At 44.0% G+C, this 18,431-nt stretch overlaps 1 protein-coding gene across 13 annotated transcripts in view; it reads right to left on the bottom strand.

Annotated features, from left to right (window-relative positions):
- Positions 1–18,431, bottom strand: part of LOC100119980 — a 75,568-nt gene that overhangs the window by 29,510 nt on the left and 27,627 nt on the right. For 9 of the 13 annotated variants that reach the window (XR_004344733.1, XR_004344731.1, XR_004344732.1 and 6 more), the window contains exon 2: positions 3,131–3,193. The exons of 3 other annotated variants lie outside the window; for them this stretch is intronic. Coding sequence is in view for 5 of the 10 variants with exons in the window: in XM_008206433.4 (XP_008204655.1) it covers positions 3,131–3,193 (63 nt within the window). In the remaining 5 variants the exon portion in view is untranslated. Of the gene's footprint in view, positions 1–3,130; positions 3,194–14,547; positions 14,597–18,431 lie in introns of all 13 variants that reach the window. One more of the 13 variants, XM_032598062.1, reaches the window with a different exon arrangement.

The following is an 18,431-nucleotide window of genomic DNA, read 5'->3' as shown; positions in this document are numbered from 1 at the left end:
CGCGCTCCTTTCCATTCACGGCCTCTGGCGGCGCGATTGGGAAATTTTAGAATGTGCACAGCAGCTGATACGAGAGATCGAGTGTGTGTATGCCTTTGCCTTATTTTTCGTGTGCGTAATGTATAAGCGGTAGCAGACAGACGGGCGTCTTTGCATGTTATAAAAGAGCGAGAGCAGCTGGAAGGCGTGCGTGCATAATGCGTTATGTATGGCTCGAAGTCGAGAAAATATTTTTCGATTTGGAGAAGTGAGCTGCTGCGCGTTATCTGCGCTGGAAATGTTTTCTGAATCATGCGACTACCACGCTCCGCAGACACGTGCCATGGATTTGCGTGTAATTGTAATGTACGTGTATTTTGCAGACGTTGAGTGTTTTTGTTTTTCTTGCAAAGGCAAAATTTACAAAAATCTATAACGCAAGCTAACCGAACAAAATCCAGTTCCACGTCGCACAGAGCGAGGGGATTCCCTATAGCACACACGCATCAGCCAGGAATTAATCATCATCATCATCGCTGCGCGCAAAATCGACGTAACGAAGGCCCGCAAGCTAGTAGCGCGCACTTACGCACGCCTACTTATGCATCAAGCTGGAAATATTCCAGCCGCGAGCTGCACCTTAATTACTTCCTTCGCGCTAACCTATACGTATATAGATATATGCGTGCATGTTTGCGTGTCTGTGCGCACAAGAAAATTTTAATTGTTTATCTTCGAACAATGAGCGAAGTCGGTTGAGCATTCGTCTTTTAATTTGGAGAAAACGGCAGAGCTCTCGGATTGATGAATGGACGCACGCGGTGTATCGTCCTTCCGGATTTTCCGAGTGATTGTAAAGTTATCTCACGATATAGGTTCCTTTTGGAGTGAATGTTGGGGATTGTCGAGTCAGCGGCTATTTTTATAGCGAGACGAGGCTGGAATTCCTATGTGCGAGTTATCGAGAAATATTCGAATATAGATATGACACAATAAGAAGAGAGTAGGATATCAGGTACGAGAAAACACTTATACACACAAAGTGAATAAAAATACAAAACGACAATAGCGAGAAAGGCTTGGCCGAGTAAATTCTTCATTGACAGATGTTCCGGAAGGCAGCGGCAGCTGGCATACCGGTGGGAACATCTCATCCCGACGAGCCTGCAGCAGCGCTGCGAAAATTGCGAAACCTTGTACCGAAACATAATACACGGATTGTACACAGAAAACCAAGGCTATACGTACACAGCTTGCATTTAAAAAAACGCTCTGCTTTCGTCCACGCCACTGATAAATTTAAATAATTACCTGTATTATTACAAAACCCCAGCTGGTTTCGCGACATGTTGAAGATTTATCTCGCGTTTTTCTCGCGAATGCTCTCGCTGCGCTGAAAAAAGCCTCATAGCGCGATAAGATCTCGTGTGATTTCCAGACAATTATTATATCTGAGGTGAAAATCTTGAAATTAAAAACGTACCGATGCGAACTCGAGAGACAAAGAGAAAAAGCTGGACCTTTGCAGACAACTCGCGAAAAATAAACCGAGCGAAATAATATATCATGTCGATGCGTGTATAATATCCGCACACTGATGGCAGCACATCGTCGTCATAAGTGGCTCGCAAGAGCCGGAGGAATTTCACCGATGGCTACATTCGACGGCCGATCGCTTATAATTATGGGAATCGAGGACACTCGAGTCGTCGTCGACCTACCGCGCCGTCCGGAATACCAACGCGTTTTGCCGCTCTTTGTGAGCGTCTTTGCCGATCGCGTTACCGATCGCTATGCGCGTGAAAATGTGCGAACCGTTTAATAGCTATACACGCGTCGTTTTAACCTCGTAATGTAAGCGCGAATTTCACGTGGGAATTGAAAAACTCGATGCGGTTTCGATGTCACTAGCATCGATCCAGAGAGATTTATCGATTGGCTCGGTTTAAAAGGAGTTGTAATTTTTTTTCTCGATTTTTCTTGAATACACAGTTGAGCCAACAAAGCCATAAGGAGATGAAAATACGACAATGTCAAGCTCAAACGGTAGTTGGCTCTCTTTAAACACAAAATCCATATAAGGAGGCTATTTTTAGCATTTTACTAGGAGAAAGCATCCTCTCATCGGTAGCCTGGATTAACAGTTTATTTGTGTGCTAAGTAAACGTTTCGCGCCGGTTCTCCGCGTACACTATATATATCTGACGCACTTACTGCAGAGAAGCACATATGCGATATACTTCAGGCGATTCTATATAAATTTTCACCGTAAAAATTTTAGAAAGCAAACTATTACGTATAAAACGCGCTACTCGCACACGAAACTATATAGTTTTGTATGAAACAAAATTTTGTAGGAAAAAAAATGTGCACGTCGAGGATCAGTTTCCTGTGTAGAGCAGGACTCGCGTTCGGAATTCGACTCGCCATTATTCCGCGGCTCTCGCTTCGATTTTTAGAGCGTGGCAAAGTGCACGGTTTTATCCGCGGCCAAGCTACGGAGCCTGTGTTCTGCCGAGTGCTTATTTAGCTATAATAGAGGCCTTATCGACTACTCGTATCAACACGCACGTGCACGATTTTTTTTTTATGAATGCGCATATTAGCTGCGTTAAATTTTTCTAACGTTTCTTTTTCTCGGACTCGCGCGGGGTCCTTTTTCTTTGTTGCGCGTTTTTTTTTCAATTTGAAATTAATTTCCACGTACACACAGGATATGCGCGTGCGCGGGCATAAGCGCTTAACTTTGGTAACTTATATACGTTATTTATATATTGGAACTAGTTTGGAAATTTTCAATTAAATCTAGTCGGTAAAATTTGTTTAAACCTGTTTTGAAATTTCATCGAAGCATATGCAAAATTAAAATAAAAAACCAGCCCATACAGCCTTAATCCCAATGCCTGACTACTTATGATGGTATTAAAGAAAAATGAAAGCGAAAAGAGAGTGAACCAATTTGCCATATAACTGCGCAGATCTATTTAATCTCTAAACCATCGGAACACTCGTTAACTAGAGAAACCGTGATTCTATTGAACAAACGTACACAATGAATGATTAACGTTTGATTATGTGAGAGCACTCGCTATTATAAGCTAGTTGTAATTCGGCTGCAAACGATGGAATATTCATAGCGATTTGTACTCACTACATAATAAGCAGTATCGGTCAGTCTACGAAAACTATCGAAGCGTGCAGGAACACAAATTACCTGAAACAGAAAGAGATCAGAGATTAGATTCGAAATGTATTACACATGTGATATAAAATTATGCTGATTGTGCAATAGATACACACGCAGCCTCGCACGTGTAAATGAGAAATAAATTTATTCACATATAATTTTCCTTCCTGTGCACAGGCGAACGCTTTCATAAAGGCGCGATAGAGTTTTGAGCATAAAGAATAAATATTACGACAGCTAAAACCCTCGCTCGCACCGCTAACCCAAAGAACCCCATCGATTCTCATTACCACAATAACCGAGAACATGATTCACACCGAACCCCTAAAGCATCCCCCAATCCAGCTGTACCAGACACCAGTATACACAAATGACACATGACGCATATACATTACACACCAGCAACTAAAAAGAGCACACGTATAGATACCCTCTCGGGCCTGTTTCTCCGATTGGCTTCCTAATCCGGTTTAAGTGATGGCAGCGCGCGCAGCTCTGAGGTTGCACCGCACCGGCGACTCCGTGCACCGCATCACGCGCGCACACGCACACACACACACATACACAGAGCCGGTCGTTCTTCTCCTCTGCGCGCGAGGCGTTACGAGGCCGTTCAACTTGCAATGCCCGCCTTTACATCTCTATATAGCGAAGCCCATTGCACACACACATGCATCGGTGTATTAAAGTGAAAATGACGTCGGTGCATTCTTTTCGAGAGCACGATCATGCCGTTCTTTTGTTCCGCGTCGTCTACGCTCCTCGTGCGTGTATTTTTCTCTCTTTCGGCGCTGGCGCTCGGATGTATAAAAGAGTATAAGATCGCGACTTAATTACTCCCTTTCGCGACTAACGAATTCATCGACGCCGCGCGCATACCGAAAACTCGTTTTTATTTGACTGTGTGTGATGGTGTATTATAGCGAGGGTATGTGTATGTATAATATGATGAAGTTGAAGCTACCCGCCACACGGAACCCGCCGAACAGTGCCGTATACGCGGTGGGGACTCAAATTGATTATGGTTAAGATAATCAAAGATTATCGAGAAAATCACTTTTCCGTGAAAAACAAACAAAATGGGCATTAAATAAACAATTGTAGTCAACAATCGCAAAGATAGCAATTTTAAAGTACGAATCAATAAAACATATTCCTGAATTATTACTGGCCAACGAGGTTTGCTAAGATTGTTCTTCATACGTGTAAGAAGTCAGTCACAGCGTTAAGGTAATGGCACCAAGTTTTAAATAAACAAAATCACCCCCTTACTTGCAAAATATATCCGTATATATAGATTTCACTGCGTAAATTCTATGAATCTTTTTTCAAAATAATGTTTCGCGAGCGAAACTTGCTGGAGGTTTTGTTCTTACGTGTAGAAAGACATCTATCGTGAGCAACTTGTGGCACCAATGTTATTAATAAACAAAGTCGCCCCTTACTTGCAAAAAAGCACGAATATTCGGGTTATTAAAAAACATAGAGGAACTTTCATGGTGCCACAAGTTTCTCATGGTAGATGTCTTTCTACACGTAAGAACAAAACCTCCATCAAGTTTCGCTCGCCAAACATTATTTGAAAAAAGTTTGATGGACAAGACGTAGCAAAACCCGAATATTCGTGCTTTTTGCAAGTAAGGGGCGACTTTGTTTATTAATAACATTGGTGCCACAAGTTTTGCACGGTAGATGTCTTTCTACACGTAAGAAGAAAGCCTCCAGCAAGTTTCGTTCGCCAAACATTATTTTGAAAAAAGATTCATAGAATTTACGCAGTGAAACCTATATATACGGATATATTTTGCAAGTAAGGAGGTGATTTTGTTTATTTAAAACTTGGTGCCATTACCTTAACGCTGTGACTGACTTCTCACACGTATGAAGAACAATCTTAGCAAACCTCGTTGGCCAGTAATAATTCAGGAATATGTTTTATTGATTCGTACTTTAAAATTTCTATCTTTGCGATTGTTGACACCAATTGTTTATTTAATGCCCATTTTGTTTGTTTTTAACGGGAAAATGCTTTTTTCGATAATCTTTGATTATCTTAACCATAATCAAGCGGTTTTAAGCTGTGTACATTAACAAAAAAATTTGGGGCCCCACCGCGTATACGGCACTGTTCGGCGGGTTCTGTGTGGCGGGTAGCTTCAGCTTCATTATAATATGCCGAAGGAGGAGGCTTTTTTGACTCGTTTTTACGGTTTTACTGTTATACACGCGCGCCGCGTGCTCCTCGCAAGTTGTTACACACTTATAGCGAGCTGCTTAGTGAAAGTTACAGTCTTTTTAAGTGCGTAGACAGTTGGGAGTAATTGCTGCAACTGTCGTCCTGTGTCCCCTTAAAAAGTAACAGTATAGTGCAGCGCGGCGCCTCTTTATAATAATTGAAATGCACATGAGACACAAGGGACGTACACACAATACTTTTCATTGCTGCTGCGGCTTCTCTCTGATGGATCATGAAGTGTTTCATTGTCTGATTTTCCTTCAACACGCTTAGATAAGCATTTTTCCCTGGATCCGAATATAAGAAAGGGGATAAAAACTCCGGCGTCATATTTTTACTACTCTTTATGCCTGTTATAATGTAACAGCTGCAGCTATCGAGCGACTCTTTTGTATTACAGTTCGTCGAGAAAGTTTAAAGAATAAAATGCAGTTGAAGTTCACGCATACGCAGCAAACAATGGGAAAGTATGCGCGCAGTCTATTTATACATCTCTCAGGTTGTCTGACCACTTAGTATGTATCCACTTTAAATATATGTAGATGCACTTTCTCATGGCTGTGTGTGTATTCCGTGAATTTCAAATCCGCTTTTTTAGGCTATACACAGCGAGCTCGCCCAAGAATTATACAGCTATATATACTCTCGTTTCCGTATATAATAAAGAGGGGCTGCAGCGCTAACCAAACGAGTTCGATTACTCGCGCGCTAGAGAACTTGAGCAACTTGTCAGCGCGACTGCTATCATTTCGTGGCTGATTGAAACGACTACAATTAAAAGCCAGTGGCACGACTGAGCAGTTAACAAGAACTGCGAATTAAAAAAAAATTGCCACCTCTGCAGCAGCAGCGCATCTGACCCGACGAGAGAGGAGTGTCGAGACGACCCATAAACACCGTAAATCTCGTATGCAAAATACGGCGAGTTCTCTCTCAATTGACTAGTCTCTCTCCCGCCGCTGCATCGAAATGCAAATCCGGCTCAACCATAATGTTCGCTCGAGGTATACGTCTCTCTCGCCTCTTGTACATCGTAAATACAATAATAGCGCTCATTGCGATTGGAGAGAGAGAGAGACTCTCGTCCGCTGTACAGATATCACTGCGCAGTGTGTGTCTCACTCGCAGAGCCGACGATCACTTCTTGCTCACTGCACATACATTCGCACAACACAGAATCGCAGTCCTCGTATGTCCCTTCCGCCGTCTATTTTTAAGGAGTTTATAGGATAGAAGAGGATACTGCAGGAGCTGCTGCTGCACGTGGCGCACGTGCTGAGCTCGTTAAATTACGCTGTTACTGCCTGCAGTGTGTGTGCTGTGGTATTCATCGGTTTCGCTCGGCTCTGTACGCGCGCGCATTGAATACGTATTCCTTCTCTTTCGGTTTATGAGCGGAGACTCGAGATTTTTATCCGCCAAAGTTTTACGACGCCGAATATATCGACGACGGAGAGATTCAAGTGACCGATAGAAATTACGGCGCAACTCTGCGAAATGACATTCTAATGACTGCAGCGCCTGCAGAGTGAGGGGATTGTGTAACAATTATTTTTTGCAGCTACAGCGGCGGCCGAGCTATAGCTTTTATATGTATTCGATGCTGTAATTGGATTCGTAAGAGGTAACGCGCAAAAGCTATTTTGATTGCGGTGTTATTGTGTACGCACGAGCGCGAGTTTCCGAGTGTGATGTGTGAGGAATGCGCGATGGACTTAGTCTCACACCTGCGGACGAACGTCTATATTTGCGTTCGAGTCATGCGCTCTTGGTATTTTTAGAATAAGCGCAAAGTTTGTGTAAAAAACGCTGCAATTTTTCGAAACTCATTGTTATTATATTCTCTTCTATTTTTTTTTCAAGATTGTTACAATACTGTTTTTATCGCGACCGTCGATCATTCAAGCAGCCGCGTAATTACTCCCCCATTCAGCGGCTCTCACCGGCGCACAATGCCTAAATCAACTAATAACCCAAGCACGCGTTGATTTCACTCGCGGAGAGCTTCCCCCAACAAAAAAGCGTACATCCTCGTGTGCACCGTACATACATGAAAAGAAACAAAAAAAAAGCACGACAACGCTAATTACATAATTCACGAGAGAGACGACGATCGTACAAGCACATACATACACACACACACAGAGACACAGGGTGAGCTTTAGCGAAGCGTGGCGCCCGGCATCCGTTTCCGGCAGGATATGCACACATGCACGACCTCTTGGACGCGACTTGTTGTCGCTCAACTTTAGCACTGCGTGTGTGTGTGTGCGCGTTATTCACGAACAATTACCGCCGCCGAGACGGGCGCGCCGCATCGCGAAATTCGATCGATTCCATAGGCCTAGCCCAGATTATCGGGAATAGGTGCGCATTTGCATGAGGGAGCGAGGCCGAAATGTCCCGCATCCGGACACTGGTAATTGTTTGCTCGAGCCGAGGTTGACTGTAACGATTCTCTGTCTCTTCTTCTTCAATGGGTTTTATAGACGTCAATCCGGGCTTCGGCTTCGCTCTGGGATTAAAATGGACGTGAGCTAACGCTGCTGAGGTTGTTTTTTGTGAACAGAGTACGTGTGTGTTACGTGAAATATGAAAGAATCGGGTGCGAGCATTGAACCAGAGTAGATCGTTAGTCAGTGCGTGTAATAGAAGGGCAATTTGTAAGCGTTTTAAAAACGAATGAGTTACATCCGATACTAGAAAGCTGGATGAATTAAGCTCGAGTGTAAGCTTATTAAAGACACATTTCCTTCTCCTCTGATACGACTTACATAGACGAGGTATATACGGTTCTAAAGCTGCTTTAATTTCTAATTACGATGTGCGAACTCGAATCTAACTCGACGGCAGCGAAAACACGATACTCAGCAGTATTATCGTCATTAAAACGCGAGTCCTTCGAGCGAACAACGATCACGTAACGCAGCGTCACTCCGCACTACTCGTTAAAATTAAAAACAAAGCGCGGTTCCCAGCGTGAACAATCCAAAAGCAATTTTCTAGATAACTCTCAGTTCCTCTCTCTCTAAACGCTATCAATGCAAGACTGAAGCTGCCACTCTGACGCCCATTGCGTAACGAGCAGATCAGGAAGTCATGCGACGCTGATGAAGAAGTAGCGCAGCGAATGAGAGTAAATAAAAAAAGAAGAAACAAATAGGTGGATCGATAATCACGAGATATCTCGTGTCTGTACATAGCCGCGTGGACTTCGGAAATCCGACGCCCGCGACTGGGGTTATACGGTTACGGCGCCGCATCCGCGAACCTGTTTCCCGTCGCGCGGAACGAAACACGAGCCGATTAGAACTGGTCGCGCTGCAGTGCTGATGATTCTTTTCGGTCACGCGCGCGCAGTGTAAGGATTCACCGATGCAGCTTGTGCAATCGATCGGCTCGTAGATATTTCGTGCGTTCGATCGATTATACGTGTTCATTGCTGGGATTCCGTTTCCGAGATAACGAGTCTGTCTGCTCGACAGCGGAGAAAGTGGTCATAGGATACAGTTCTGTACATTACGGCCTCGTTGCACCGACGAGAAATATCACACGAAATCGTACACCAGCGCACATAATAAATCTAGCGAGGTGTGGGCCTATACAGCGCGCAATGAGCCCTGTGTGCGCGCAATAATAATGTTGTTCTCGAATAAAGCGCGTAGAGTGCGCGGTCCGACACTTTGAGAAATTCAGTAATTGGCAATAAATCATCGGCGGCGTGCGCAGTTCACGTGGAAAAAAAAGTACATGCAGTCCATGCGCAGGAATTGAGTAATCAGCGAGTGATTTTACGATTTCACGCTTATTATGCTTTATAAAACGCAAAGGCTGCTGCAGCGCGGTTGATTTTTCCGATCTTATCACTCGCGGATGATTCTTATCGCTGTGTATTCGATTACGCACGAGTCGCGCATACCTGCGTCACGGTATATCGAGAGTCCTCGGACTATCAAGTTTACTGTGTGACTGGATTTACCTCTGAAAACTTTGGTATCATCGATAAACGAATCCAAGCGTTGATGCTATAAGGTTTGGGGGCTTTTAGATAAGAATATAATACATCCAGACTTCGTTCAGACGTTATTTTTGAGATGCTTCAACAACCACCAAATACTTATCCCAAACGCGAAGTTTAACGAATAAAAGTGACGCGTGCGACAGTAGCCGAAAAAAAACGAGTCTAATCAAATTCACAAGCAGGCGTTTATCTGCGTTCGTATAACACGTCCTCGTCGCGCGCTCGGCGCAAACTTTCACGCGCGCGAAATCGCATCTGCATTCCCTATAAGCGCTCGTTCGCCTCTACTCAATAATCCCTCTCTCGTACACTCTCACACACACACACACACACTCACACACACATACTCACACACATACACAGGCAGGACGAGTGACAAGTGAGGCGGACAACAAGCATACACTGCACTCGGTAAGGAAAGTCTCGCTCCCGGGGGAGAGCTAAATGCGCGCTCGACGCCGCTTTGACTTTATTTAGGCCTCTAATGCGAGCGCGACACGAGTCGTGCGAGCTAGAAGGCGTGCGACATGCAAATTGCAAATGAGCTACTGCTGCTTTGCCTTGTGGAGGTCGTCTAGTTGCTAAACTCGTTCTCTCTCTCTCTCTCTCTCTCTCTCTCTCTCTCTCTCTCTCTCTCTCTCTCTCTCTCTCTCTCTCTCTCTCTCTCTCTCTCTCTCTCTCTCTCTCTCTCTCTCGCTCCGTTAATGCTAGGCGTAAGTTGAGTGTGTGTGTTGGGTGTATCAGTAGTACCGAGCCGAAATTGAATTTCGCGACGGTGCCTTTGTGAAAGGTGGGATGTGTTTCAGGACCGAGTTTTTCGTGTGGTTTAGCACAAGTCGTTACACCACTTTCTGAAATGCACACTCTTTTTTCAACCGGTTACGAGTACTCGAAGAAACAAATATCATCGGTACACGCGCACACATCGTTTGACCTATAGCGTCCAATGAAACGGACGAAAAATTAGAAAGCGGTTGCAATGCGCTGATTGATCGACGATTAATTTTCATCGGGTACACACATACACTTGCGCGCGTGGCAGCGGTATGTGACAGAGCGTGAATAAGCAAAATCTTTACATAACGCGGCGGCAGCACATAAGTGGCCTATCGAAGAAAATGAGCTAATCCCAATTTACACTCCATCAAAAAGGGGATACTGGATTCATTCCGTATACTACTATATAATATAGTACAGCAACAGCTGGAGAGGCTAGTAGGTATATTAAAATAACGATCGGCCGGTAATTCGTTCCGTATCGCTAGGAGAGAGTTCGCGCAATGACCCGTACCCGCGCGTACCACGACTGCCTCACATTGTAATTGAGTTACATCGCGATTATAAGCGGTAATTCGAGGGAATATGACGCGTTCAAGGTATCGGGAGAGTTCGTGTCCGATTAGATTAGAATCGGTGCGCGCGGAACGATGTAGTAATCACAGGGCTGTGTCTTACGAAACAGGATCGACGGCCCGGCACGCGACTCTCGTCTGATTTCTGTCTATGTGTGTGTGTCTTATGGCTTTCATAATTTTTCGTCGACTCTGGCTATTATGCTTCCAGATGGCTTTTCTCCACAGACATGCCGTGAATGCACGGCTTGTGTCTACATAATCTAATTACGGAGAGATATCCCGGGAGCCAATAAAACTTTCACGCGCGGTGAATTCGCCTTTTTGAGGACCGACGTAATCGCTGCTTTTTATTCTTTTCTTGCGACTGCGCCGGCAACAAGAACGAGTGGGTGCGGTTTTTTACGCTATTGCATTGTTGGTCAAAATAATATTTTCAATTTTTTTTCGACGTATTGTAATCCATTAGCTCCGCACAAAGATGTCAGTTTAACGAATTCACCTCGATTTTCAAAATATGACGAGCGCTTCACCGCACGAGTAAGCTTCGGCCAGAAAACTCGCCGATCTCGAAAAAAAGCATCCCATTGAATCCGCGCGCAAGAGAACCCTGCACACACAGAAAGTCCCATTACGATGAATACACAAATGACCAGTCCACATAGAGCTCAGTAGCGTCGGCCGACCACTCGTGCCTGCACTCTATTCCCGAGACTTCCGGGTAAATTAGAACGATACGAAATTATATCGTCTGTCCTTCTGGACAATGACCGAGCGAGTGTATAGAGCCAGCCGCGCACGGTAACGGTCGCAGCTCTTTGCTCTAGCAGTAGATTATACTGCGCCGGCGAAAGATGACGATTACGTTCGTTCCGTTTGACGACTCCCCTCAAACTTTCTCGCGAAACGACGTCGATCCTCCTTGGCGTCGAATCCATCATCATTGTTTGCGTAAGGAATCGCCTGTACGCGAACGCAACCATGTGTCCCGGAAAATTCGCCGGATACCATACCCTTGCTGTTGGACGTGTTCGCATGGAGAGGGCCGCCGGATTTTCATTGCAAAATTACGACGTTTTCACCTTTTTCGCAACTGCGCCGCTCGTCCGTAAAGTACACAGTCCGCAGGCGAAACGTGTCTGGAAAAGCGCACACGATTCCCTGCAAAAAGCCGCGAGCTAGGCTATACGCGTGCTATTTTCTCTTAATCATACAGTGCTAACTGGGCTTTCGAATCGCTGAGCTCCGTATGCGCCGGCCGGGGTTAATTAAGATGCGAGAAACACAGCTCGCGGTTGACACATTAACGTCAGAGAGTGGAAGAAAGAAGCGCAGTTGAAAATTTACTCGTGTACTTGGAGAGAAAAGCAGCTGATGACGGAGTTGATTGATTTTCGTTGTGCGCGCGCGGATATGAGAAAATTATACGATTATATTCTAGTCTGCAGGAGTAGAACGATTGGACCTTCGCTCGCGGGCTGTTATATCGGGAAATAATTGAAATAATTTTATCATAATTTTATGCTGATTAGCTCATTACGATATATTATAACTGAAAGTTAGTATCTGTTGCATAAAGTGGGATGTATAATAGACGTAGACGCGATAGGATAATTAATCAGAACCGTGTAATCTCCCTCGCGCGCGCGCGCGCGCGAGTGTTAAGCAAGACGAAAGCTACCGCCTGCAACGAAAACTTGGATAGGTTGTAATTAGAAAATTAAAGATGTATAACTTAATTCTTAACCACACAGCGCTGTAACCACTAAAGTCTCAGTATGGTACACCAACATTAAACTTGATAAGGACTGATACAATGTACCTACACGACGGCTAATGACAGCGATACAATGTAATAAAAACGTCCACCCACTATACCAAAACCGCATCACCGAATTTAATGCAGGTCAAGCACGAGGACAGCCTCTTCGGTAATACACCTCTCTCGTACAGTATTTACAGGCAACTTTTCAGTCTGTTAATCGCGGAGCTCGTTTAAGGTGCCAAGTGCGCATAATCGTCCATGTGCGTCGAAAATTGACGCCGACCTCCCACAGGCACTCGCGCGAGTTATGAGTCTCTCTCCGCTTGCCTGTATGTACGTATACCGGATTTATAAAGTAGAGTAAATCATCCCCCTCGGGCAATCGCGCGAAAAAGAAAATCGCGGCGTTGCGGGACCGCTGAGAAAACAGATCGTTCGGCGTTTGTGTCCCGCGTCGATAAAACATTGTTTCGCGAGTGTGTATGTAAAAATCGGCGGGGAGTAAAATTATGATTTACTGCCGAGGGTCTTGAAAAAATTGTCGAGAGTGGCCCCTTGTGTGCATTGCTGTGCTCTGATGGTAAAAGAATTAAATTCGTTGCGTACACGTTGTGTACACGTGATGGATAATTCGAAATTAAACTGCAAATAAGTTCTGAGTCACGATAAAGATTGTTATTGCGCACAGTTTTTAGCCAATGCGTTATGGATAAATCCGTATCTGACTCAATATTTTAAAGCAACTTCCTACGGGGAGATACTATATATATATATATATATATATATATATATATTTTTTTTTTTTTCTAAGGTCTATCGAGTCCATTAATCGCGGCCGTGATTACGGATGAAAATGATATAAAATAATGAGGCCTGGTATATACGAGAGCGAGAGATAAATGAAGCAACCCAGAGAGATCGTTGCAGACAGCGCACGAAGTTAGTTCGAAAAATGCAACTCGCATGCTTATCAATTAAATTGCAACCTTTCGGGCATTTTATCAACGCGAGTGGTAGTCTCTCGGCAAAAAGAACGACAAATTATTTACATGCACCCGACTAACGAGGTAAATGCTCGTAATTATGTAAAACACTCGAGGCTTGCGTAAGAAAATTGCGAGTAGTTTCCCGTGTTTATACGTGCAGTACGTATGTATAGGTAGCGATCGATTACGCGAGGTTTCCTTAAAAACAAATTAAGCCTCTCGGCCGAGACGACGAGGCGTTCGGAGAATTACTTAAAAAGCGCAAAAAGCTGAATCGAACTTTTGAAAAGCAGGCGGCAATCAGACGGCTGCGCGCAAAAAGCGTGTGAAACCGGAGTATTTTCGTTATAAAAGCGCGCGAGCGCGGCTGCAAAAAAAGTCATCAAACGGAGGAGGATGAAGAGAAGAATCGTCACGCTCAGGTGGTGCACAATCGAGGGCCTGGTGCAGTAGCTTCAAAAAGCGTTTCACTGCAGTGAGCTCAAAAAAGAGAGTAAGATAGAACGGAAAGAAACTATGAGCGCACGTGTAGGAGGAGAATGATAAACGTAAAAAAGAGATCGGGCGCAAGAAGTGGGAGAGAATAAGAGTAATATAAAGGGACTGAAGGTGTATACGCGAGAGAGGAAAAGGAAGGAAGGAGACGCCAATTAAGCCGGAAATTAAAATGTACCGAGCCTCGTCACAAAGTGCATTTCTCTTTCTGTCTGTTCTGGTTTTTTTCTTTCTTTGCTTCTTTTCTTTTTCTCCGCGTTACGGAGCTCGTTTTTGTGGGGCGATGTTTTTTTACGGGCATATTGTATTAGTTTTAATCGCGATGAAATATCATGATTAGATTACATATTGTGGCTTCGCGATTGAAATTAGATTCAATAAATTTTAATCGAAATCTTTGAAAAAATTAGGTCATCCGCATACGTCTAATTCTTTTGTAACGACGACTTTCTTTCAGCCAGGAAAATTTTCGTCGAAGGAACATAGCTTATGGCCATGGGAAATTAGCTTATAAACATTTACTTACGAATGCAATGTTGTGTGTAAATCGAATCGATCAGGAAGTCGTTACTTACCTAAAACAGATAAAAACGATGGTAAATTATTGAGACTGTAAATTAATAGAAACGTGTAGTGTTATATTTCTCAACTATGTCTTATTCAACAATTCCTGTAACCATCATCATATCACATTGCGAGAAACTACAAAAAATCTAGACTTCGGTGTACACAAGCCATTTAAAACTTTCTAGTACTCTTATCCAACGGTAAATTATTTGCACGTCGATCTATATCCCATAACTATTTACCTTTTTTATATACACACTCTAATTCTTCTAAAACACATTTTCTTTGAAAAAAAAATGCACAGTTAAAAGCGCTGACCCGTAAACCTTCATCTCCCACATCCTCCCTCTCCTGCCAACTATACGAATATAACGTCAATACCCCATCCATATTTTTACGACTGCATGCAAAGCTCAACTTCCCACCGATGCTCCCGTCATTACTCGAGTCTTATAACCTAAGTACCCTCTTCCCCCTTTTGCTCTCTTTCTCAGGACTCCTTCCGGTATATAATACAAAGTACATCACATACACACATACTCGCACTCACTCACAAAGGAAGAATCAAAAGAAGACGGAGTGGAGACCCCCCCCCCACCCCGCAGGCTTGTCGTCCCCTTTTCGAGACCGGTCCTGCTCTCTTGTCGGCCCGTTTCCGCGATAATGGCCGGAGAGAGAAAAAAAAATCGAGAATGCCCACCCAGATTTAATGTAAGCCAGTGTGCCGCCGCGCTGCCAAGGCGCTTTTCTATCATTAGCCGAGAGCATAAGCGTCTTCATTACGTACGTGCATCCACGCGCGCCGGGAAAATTTTTCTGCTCCAGGCGAAGCGGGTCAGCGATATACGCACACGATGCTGAATTAGTCGTAAACGATGTAGCTGCAGCTGCTTCGGGTTGATTGTACTTGAAGATTTTTCGCGAGATACATACAAAATGATAGTGTTATACCGTCCGTCGTCAGTGTTGGGATAATGAAGATAAAGTTGTATAACTATATAAGCGAACAACAATCCCGCATTGTGGCATTGTGCCGTGTAAAATTGAAAAGCAGCAATCCGCGAAGACAATATTCAACGATGGCGCGATTTCAATTTTTAATCACAAGCCTTGCGCGCGCCTGCGAATTATACACATTGGATAATAAGCGCATGCGCAGCGACGACGACGGCGTAACAGTACCGGAAGCGTTATTGGAGGATTCGCATTGTATCACTACTACCGGATCGTTACATTTCTTTCTGCTCGACTGGAAGACTAATAATTGATTTCGGTGTATATAGTGCTCGCTAGTGCCGCAGCCCGTTCCGTAACAGAGGGGCAACGGAGGAGGAGGAGGAATCCGTGCAATTAGAGGCGAGCGCGCGTAAAAGGCCTTCGGACTAGTATCTATATAGGTAGTCGTGCAGCCGTTATGTCACATTTGCCATGTGGGTCGCTTCCGACTGTTCTGCGGCGCGTATATAATGCCTCTGAAAAATCGAGCGTTAATTAATAGCGGCAATTAACGACTGTGTGAGCGTATGGATGTTTTTTTTCTTAGGTATGTTTTCCGCGAGCCAAGGAGGTTTACTGTTTGAAAAAGTGGTGTAAATTGCTATTAATTGATATAAAAGAAACTTATTAAAATTTTAAATGACCAATAATTGAAAATCACTATAGTCGATCGCTCAAACCGAAACGGTTGATATCATAAAAAAAAAATTGTCTGCTTTCATTGCTTTCTCGGATCACTAAGCATTTGAGCTACGCGCCGCGTATAGGATACATGGAGTGTACGGAGGTTCAATGCCTCTGGTTTCCGGCTCTCTCGAGCCACCACCTAATTCAATTCATCGTCTTGTCCGTGTCCAATTCGGTCCTAAAGTCGCGCGGTGCACAGAGTTTTAAAAATTTTTTGTACTACCTCATGTATTTTAAATTAGAAAATCCATAATTTCTATAAGGATCATCAATATTTAAAGACGCATTATGACAATAATAACTTCTACATTGTTTACGAAAGCAGCTTCATTATTTAATCATCGACCTACTCTTCGGCGCGAATAAGCGACACCAAAACCGCGTGCAGAGCAGCCCATCAAAGCGAGCTAATTAGACCCACGTGCTCTGAAAATCGCTTCTGCCGCCCCATCAAAGACCATCACCACATGATACTCCACTTCATCCAAGGGCTACTACTCTTCACGATGTGGATCGACCTTAAAATCTACACACATGCATGCGCGGCCGCACAAAGCGGGCGTTGCCAGGAACTCTACGCAGAGTTTGTGTGTGTGTGTGTACCTGAGCCGCATACATTATAGCGTCGTTATATGCGCGCGCGAGCCTATCATCGTCTACGATCTCACTCCAACTCTGACGTTTCGCCAAGCTATATGAATAAAACTATATTATACGCGATGCGGTGCAGCGGCAACCGTGTTGTCGAGGCGTAGACGTTGATGATGACCTCTTAGAGACAACTCGAACGTGACCTTTCACCGACTACTCTCGTTCATATAGTTGCGAGACGGCTTGTCTAGTTTTCCTGATGTTCACTCGACTTGACGGATTTTCACGAGTATACAATGAGCATACACGTTGTGCAGTAGTTCGCGGTGAGAATCGTGCTCAGGCATTGTTTCGGCGTTTTATATTTTTATGATTATTAATGACGGAGTAGACGCACGTGAGAGTTGATTATTTCATATGCGATGGAGAGGTGAGGTCGTCGGCTTCTGTATACTATATACCTGATGATTCATTTCAAATCGATGCAAATGCAAAGCGTCATGCCATCACATCGCTATCATTAGAGCCGTATTAATTACACGCGGATTCGATATTTTTTTTACAAAATATCTATACTGTCACGTCTGACGATTTTCTCGAATAATGCACAAGAGAGAGGCATTGAGCGATCTCCCCCTCGATAGTCTGCTAATCAAATTCGTAAGGACAGAGACAATAATTCATACAATCTCCGTTGTCGTCGTCTCATTTCGCGAAATTCTCATTAAGTATACGTCCCTTTCACGTGACAAGACGATAACCGCGCGAGCGCAATCTCAATCGATAAATATCCGCAAAATCCATTATACCCCCTCTGTACACACTCGCGCAGTATCGGCGCAATAAAAGCCGGCAAATTACGCAAATGCCCAAGAGAGAGAGAGAGAGAGAGAGAGAGAGAGAGAGAGAGAGAGAGAGAGAGAGACAGAGAGACAGAGAGACAGAGTTCGCGGTATACGGCTTGCACAGCTGCGCAGAAATAAACAACACAAAGGAGCGAGTTTATCAAAGCCGAGAGAGTGTCATTTATTAAGGTGTATCGAGCAAAGAAAACGCGAGCGAGATAAGTAAATGTACCTGCGCGCTAGTGCAATATAGACAATGCGAGAGCTTTCCTTCGAAGAAGAAAGCAGCGACACATCCACAGGAGAGAAAAAGAAAAGCGAGAGTGAAGAGTATACGCGTGCAGGTAATTACGAAGCGAGCCGTGAACCTCGACGAGACTCTTTCTCCGTCGGACGGGAGTGTGTCGGCTGCACAAGGGTTCCCTTGTGTATAATATGGCTTTTCTTTTGCTTTTTTTTACGAGAGAAACTTTTTGAGATGCTGCACTTGTTCGGCTAGCAACGGAGCTGGCTGACGGTAGCAGTTAGAGAAAAATTCTTTTTAAATAAAATTTAATAAAAGTATACCGATCGAGTAGTTTATTTAGAATAATATGATAATGATACTTCGAGGCTCTTCCCTATTTGCATAAATCCTCCATTTAAAATCTTCGAAGAAGTATCATCAACTCTTGAGAGTATCGCCAACTCGCGTTTCGAAAATTTTAGTAGATCATGGTCTGAA

This window comes from Nasonia vitripennis, chromosome 3 (genome assembly GCF_009193385.2).
Source record: "Nasonia vitripennis strain AsymCx chromosome 3, Nvit_psr_1.1, whole genome shotgun sequence".
Lineage (NCBI taxonomy): Eukaryota > Metazoa > Arthropoda > Insecta > Hymenoptera > Pteromalidae > Nasonia > Nasonia vitripennis.
This window is presented reverse-complemented; position numbering and strand designations above follow the sequence as displayed.